The sequence below is a fragment of the Nematolebias whitei genome, chromosome 14 (assembly GCF_014905685.2).
Source record: "Nematolebias whitei isolate Nwh7 chromosome 14, NemWhi1, whole genome shotgun sequence".
Taxonomy (NCBI): Eukaryota; Metazoa; Chordata; class Actinopteri; order Cyprinodontiformes; family Rivulidae; genus Nematolebias; species Nematolebias whitei.
In genome coordinates this window covers 24,899,471-24,906,389 of record NC_056511.1, presented here as the reverse complement: position 1 = coordinate 24,906,389, position 6,919 = coordinate 24,899,471, and the positions used below count along the sequence as shown (strand labels likewise).

Genomic DNA, 6,919 nt, shown 5'->3' with positions numbered 1-6,919 from the left:
TCGATGGTGCGTTCACACCTCCCAAACGAACCAGACTTCCTAGGAAAACGAGCTAGAGTTTGATTAAAGCGAACTAAACAGGGCTGGTGTGAATGCACCCTAACTGGCCACGAGGTAGTGCTCTGAAATATAAATGAAGTTCAGACAATTGTTAAAACCAAAAAAAATAAAAAAATAAAATTGGTTAAATCGTTTTCTCATGAAAGTATCGGCCGATTTCCAATTTCCCAAAATTAAGGAAATCGGGGCCGATAAATCAACCGGCCAATTTATCAGTGCACCCATAGTTACAACGGTGTTGTTCTTTCATCTCCATGAAGTACCAGAACCCAGATCTCTGTCCCCTGAAAGCCAAACTTTCACACTTAATCAGGAGATCTACAGATCCCTTAAATATTCTTTTAAACTGAAGGTTTAATTATGACTAACGGACCCAAATGAGTCAATAGGTTCTTCACAAAATGCTGTCTGTTTATTAACATGAAGGTGTCTGAGAGGTGTCCTGCTGGATCTGAGCTGGAACGCTGGTCTCTGCAGCCTCAGGGCTGGATGTTAGCGCCCACACCCTCAGGGCGAGCCTAGTCTGGACCAGATCAGCAGTGCACGTAAGACTGTGCTGAGAAGACAAAAACACAGAGAACACATGAACAGGTCAGACAGACAACAAATGTGCTGCTTTTAAATGTGTGAAGACAAAGTTCAAAATGTGCATGGGTCATTGTTTAAGGCAAGATTATGATGACTCATTTACATTAAGTGACAGAAATGAAGAAGCTTTTCAATAAAGTAAAAATAATATCTATCTTCCAATAAAATGCAATAAAAAAAATGAACAAAAACTGCAGAATCTGCAGCTATTTTTGTTTGCAGCCAGTAATGTCAGCACTTTCCTGATCTCAGTTCTCAGTAAAAGGCCCTAGATACTCCATCCAAAGCAGCAAAATCTGCTCTCATTGACATATTTGCATGACGAAAACCGCATCATCAAACACACTAAATTAGTCAAATGGTCAAAAACTCTTGGATGGAGATTGTGCAGACATCGTGTATGGTCCTCCGTGTCTGCTGAGAAGTGTAGCGCTCTCTACATGATAGATTTGTGACCTAACAGCGGCTGCAGGGACAGAGCGGAGACTCTGGTGGGAAGAAACCTGTGCGGTGACGTATACTGCAGCTGAAGGGGTTTCCCAGAAGCTCTGCATCTGTGTCTCGTGGACTCTGAAAGTGTGTGCAAAAGCAAACGTCCTGCAACCACATATGACCGCGAGTCGACTGTTCAGCTTCAGATGGAGCATGCCGAGCTGTTCAGCATTTTAGAGATATACAATAACTATTCTTGTCAAACCTTGTAAATGACATTATGCATGAGCCAACAATACAACTTTTCATTTAAAAAATAGTTATGAATATAATATGAATAGTAACTTCTATGTGAGCTAAACAATGATGTAAGTGTCTACTCATAATAATCTATGCCTGACATGTTCAGGTCAACTGACACATAGGTCGAACCTCAGATCCAGGAGGAACAATGTGGGTTCTGTCCTAGCCGTGGAACACTGGACCAGCTCTTTACCCTCACTACGGGGGTCATGGGAGTTTGCCCATCCAGTCTAGATGTGTTTTGTGGACTTGGGAGAAGGCGTTTGACTGTGTTCCTCGAGGTACACTGTGGGGAATGCTCTGTTAGTTGGATTGGAGGCCTGTTAGAGGTTGTTCAGTCCCTATACAAGTGGTGCACGAGTTTGGTTCGCATTGCCAGCAGTAAGTCGAACCCCTTCAGGGTGGGAGTTGGACTCCGCCAGGGCTACTTGTTGTCACTAATTCTGTTCATAACTTTTGGACAGAATTTTGGCAGTTGAAATGAGTTTCCTCTGCAGGATAGCTGGACTATCCCTTAGAGATAAGGTGAGAAGTTCCGTTATCAGGAGAGACTCAGAGTAGAACTGCTACTCCTCCACATCGAGAGGAGCCAGTTGAGGTGTTTCAGGCATCTGGTAAGGATGCTTCCTGGTTACCTTCCCTAGGAGGTGCTTCGGGCATGTCCAACTGGGAGGAGAACCCGGGGAAGACCCAAGACACGGTGGAGAGACTATGTCTCTCAGTTGGCCTGGGAACACCTTGGAGTCCTCACAGAAGAGCTAAAAGAGGTGGCTGTTGAAAGAGATGTCTGGGCCTCCCTGTTCAAGCTGCTGCCCCATGACCTGACTTCAGAACAAGCGGAAGATGGACGTGTTCAGTCTTCTAAACTTTACATTCTTTATGAATTCTGCCGTTTTAGGATGAGCTGACATATCTTGGAGTAACTTACATCTCCCATCTCTGTCCACCTGCACAGTTTGCTCAAATAGGAAAACAGAAATAGGCAACTTCAAAATAAGATTGTGCTTGGTGTATGCATTGGGGATGGCACTCGCCTACTATCACAGTAAATACCTGTATTAGTTCAGTCTCTCAAAAGTGGCTGAGATAATTTTCTCTTATTGCTAAGGTCAGGTAGCTGTAGCAACATCTTGAATTGTGTTGACTCAAAAAGTTCAAACAAGTTTAGATGTGCATCAAATGAGTATCATCCACTGTCATAAGTCCATGGGTTCATGGAAATAATTTGTGAACAGATCGACAGAAAAATGAACACCAACAAAAGCATTGTTAATTTGTCTCTGATGGTGAGAGATAATCCCAGCAGACACCTGTAAAATGTGCAGTCCCTTCAGTGTGAGGACAGCCAGCTCTCTCAAACCATCCCCAGTCAGGTCCAAGTAGATGATGGACAGCAAAGGACTCTTGAAGCTTTGCCTCCACTGCAGCTGAAACTCTCCATCTTTTTCACAACCTGATGGCTGGAACTTGTAACAAAGAAGTTCCTGCATGATAAGAGAGGTAGGCTTATTCCCCCACATCTCAGTCTTAATCAGAAATCTGAAGGTGACAGGAAGTAAACAGCCTTTGTGCTGAACCTTATCTGCATTGAGGTTCTTTCAATACCTGTCCATACGTTCCTAACAACACCTTCTTTTGTCCATTGAAGTCCAGGTCGATGACCAGTGCACACAAAACAGCATCTGACTGATCGCTGTCTGAGAGACATGTAGACCAGGACAAGCCACGGTTCTGGATATCTCTGAGCAAATACACACAGGTAACACCAGATTAGCTCCGCCCTCTCAGGTAAATGAACAGGTTTTAATGGAAACCTTTCTGATTCTGTGCAACACAACCTGTAGACAACTGCCATCTCAACAGTGCTGGTGATCAGGAGGTTGTAGCCCTCCATATCCTCACCTAGAACAGAGAAAAGACCGACAATCATCACAGATCAAACAAGAATGGTAAATGGACTGTATTTATATAGCGCCTTTCTATCTGATCAAGATACTCAAAGCACTTTACACTACAATTTGTGTCCTCATTTACCCATTCATACAGCACTATAATATATCTCTAGAAAAGCTAATTGAACAAATCATTCTAAAGAGACTAATCAGTACTTTATCACATTCATACACTGATGGAGCACACATCGGAGGCAATGAGGGTTCAATGTCTTGCCCAGGGACACATGGCATGTGACTGCTGGTGGATTCGAACCACCAACTCTTGCAATGGAGGACGACTGCTCTAACCACTCAGCCACAGCCGCCCTAAAGAAGCAAACTTCAACAGAAGGATGACATACTTCTTTCTCCACTGGGCTCAGTGGGTTTGCAGCTCAGTCGGAACAGCAGCACCGTGGAGATCGGACTGTCAAACTGAACCCGCCAGCTCTGTAGAACCTCTGCTAAATCAAACAACAAAGAACATGTAAATACACCAACTTTATGTCCAGTTATAGCAGAGATCATAATGTTTCACACCGAGTAGAATGACTATATATTATGCATAAATATCAGATCATAAAATCAATCCCTGACATTTAGGAGTGAAAACATGATGCCAGCTTGGGATCCTTGATGAACATTTTGGACATGTTGAAATAGAGAAAAAGGATATAAACAATATCATGACTGTTGAATGCTCTCAGTTTGGAGAAATGGAGTTTTAGTTCACATGATGCGAACGCAAGATCGCTCTGCCCACATGGGAATGTACCCCAGGGTGAGCTAACCTCCAACAAACAAACAAGATGGCTGTAATGGTGGAGGTAGCAAACGTTACCTGAGGCATTTCTGCCTTATCAGCCAAAGAAGACATGAAAAAAAAAATATCTAAGCTACTAATAACTTCAAATAGTTACTGCAGTGGATGCTTTCATACCACAGAGGATGACATTTTTTCCGGAGTACTGCCAGTCACGTGAATCCGGACGGATTCCGGCAGGACCGGAGTCAACTTTATTATAACTCCCGTTATCGGGACCGGACAGGACAAAAACTTAAACGGGAGCAGACAGGAGCAGGAACCAACATAGGACAAAAAAAAAATAGGCAAAAAAAAATTAAAAATCAGGCGGCGGTGCCTACAGCTTCCGGTGCCTGTTCCAGCCGCTACTTCCGGCCACCTTTTCCAACCTCTTTGTCTACTGTATCAACCAACAACATGGAGGGAGCAAACGCCAGCAGAGAAACCGAGTGTAAAAATTATTTTGCAACGCAAAGTTAGGAATAATGACACATCTGTTAGGTTAACAGAACTGTCAGGGAAGGCGCTTATAGTTCAGAACTTTATGAGAGCCGAGTGTGACAGTGTTAAGATGCTCTACGCTGCTTGCAAAATATGTTCAGTTATAATAAAGTATGTCACTGACTTGGGGACGAGCAGTCTGAAGAGGCACACTTGCAAGGCTGATTCCGGCACAAATCAGCCAAGCATTTCTTCATTCATAAACCGAAAGGTACCGTCGGGAGTCAAGTCTCGTATGACCAACAAAATAGCCCGCATGTGCGGCGTAGATTTGAGACCATTTGTTGTAGTAGATGGGAAAGGTTTCATCAACGTTATACAGGAGGCGATCGACATCGGAACAAAGTATGGAAACAACGCTGAGGCACAAGACATACTGCCATATGGACGCACGGTCTTCTGTCATGCTCAAGGAGAATATGATAAAATTTAAAAAATGGCCATGGAAGAGCTCCATCAGGTACGTCTATCACGCTGCACTATTTTATAATACAGTACAAACATTTTACCTTGACATCATGCAGTAGTCTATAATTATAGATTTCCTAACACTAAATCTGTTTTTTCTCCTCCTTTTAAACTGCCTAATCTCTCAACTATAAATTTGTCATCTGTTTTACATGTAATATACTTTGAGAGCTAATAACAATATACGTAATTCCTTTGGTGCAGACTAGAGACCATGCAATCACGACAGACCTTTGGACAGAGGAGAGGACAAACACACACTACATCACTGTTGCAGTCCATTATATCTTGGATGGGAAGATGGTGAACCATATTCTGGCCACAATGGAGAAAAGGGAGATGGAGGGTGTCAAATCCAATGAACACATCAGAGGGACTGTGGAGAAAATCCTTCAGGTATCTCACACACAAATGAGATAATTATCTTTATTTACATGGCATATGCAATAAATATTGCCAATTAATTCATAAAATTGGGAAAAGTATGAGAACATGGTGCAGCAATAACAAGAACATGTCACAGAAGGAACAATACAAAAGACAAATATATTTATTTTTCATTCAACCTTTACAGGCTAACCTCATTGAGTCACGAGGACTCATTTACAAGAGACCTGTTCCAATCCAGACAGATAGAACATATAAAGTACAGACAACAATAACAGTGAACAATAATAACAATAAACTACAGTAAAAATGCAGTTAAAATAAAAGTAGTGTATAAAACAATAAATCAGGGTGCCATAAAAAAGGTAAAATACTAAAAACAAGAATATATTTGCTCCTGCTCCCGGCTTAAGAGGAGAGGATGCCGGGCGGGGGTTATGGTGAGGCTACGAGCTAACGCTAAAGCCGGTAAACTCCCCATGCCGTCTCTCTTTCTGTCGAACGTCCGCTCGTTGGACAACAAGATGGATTTACTTCGTCTGAGAGCGGGCGCCTCAGAAGAGATGAAGAAGTGTGCAGTGCTTTGCCTCACGGAAACGTGGATTACAAGCGAAACGCCGGACACAGTCTTCCAGCTGGATGACAGACTTTTTTTTTCGAGTGGACCGCTGCAGCGAGCTAACGGGGAAATCACGGGGAGGCGGAGTGTGCATTTACGTGAGTAAAAGTTGGTGCACGAACTGTACTGTTGTAAATAGCTCATGCTCGAAGGCTTTGGAGCAAATAACAGTGAAATGTCTGCCACATTATCTACCCCGAGAGTTCACTGTGACTTTCATCTCTGTCGTTTACATTCCTCCGGACGCTAATGCTAATGAATCACTGCAGGAGCTACATGATATCATCAGCTCGCTGCAGAACAAACACCCTGAGGCTCTTTATGTGGTAGCCGGAGACTTTAACCACGTGAATCTAAAGGACTGTCTCCCAAGCTTTAATCAGCATGTGACGATTCCGACACGTGGAGACCGCACGCTGGACCGTGTTTACACGAACGTAAAAGATGCATACAAAGCCGAACCCCGCCCCCACCTAGGACTGTCAGACCACATCTCAATCTTCCTGGCTCCTGCTTACATGCCCCCGCTGAGATGCTCCAGACCGGTCCAAAAGGAAGTTAAATGCTGGATCCAGGACAGTGGCCCCATACTGAGAGATTGTTTTGATCGAACAGACTGGCAGGTTTTCAGAGAAGCTGCTGAAAATGGAGGTTCACTTGATCTTGACCAATACACATCCTCCGTTCTGGGTTACATTAGTACATGTACTGACACCGTCTCCACTATCAGAAATGTTAAAAGCTACCCAAACAGAAAACCTTGGCTGAATGCAGAGGTGCGTACCCTGCTGGAAGCCAGGAACACTGCCTTCAGGTCTGGAA

General features: G+C 43.5%; 1 protein-coding gene across 1 annotated transcript in view; it reads right to left on the bottom strand.

Annotated features, from left to right (window-relative positions):
• Positions 1–468: 468 nt before the first annotated feature.
• kptn (kaptin (actin binding protein)) overlaps positions 469–6,919 on the bottom strand; it is a 51,596-nt gene continuing 45,145 nt past the window's right edge. The window contains exons 8-12 of the mRNA XM_037688023.1: positions 3,680–3,778; positions 3,222–3,285; positions 2,989–3,124; positions 2,694–2,867; positions 469–616 (exon numbers count right to left, since the gene is read on the bottom strand). Of these exons, the coding sequence (XP_037543951.1) occupies positions 476–616; positions 2,694–2,867; positions 2,989–3,124; positions 3,222–3,285; positions 3,680–3,778 (614 nt within the window). The 3' untranslated portion in view covers positions 469–475. The remainder of the gene's footprint in view (positions 617–2,693; positions 2,868–2,988; positions 3,125–3,221; positions 3,286–3,679; positions 3,779–6,919) is intronic.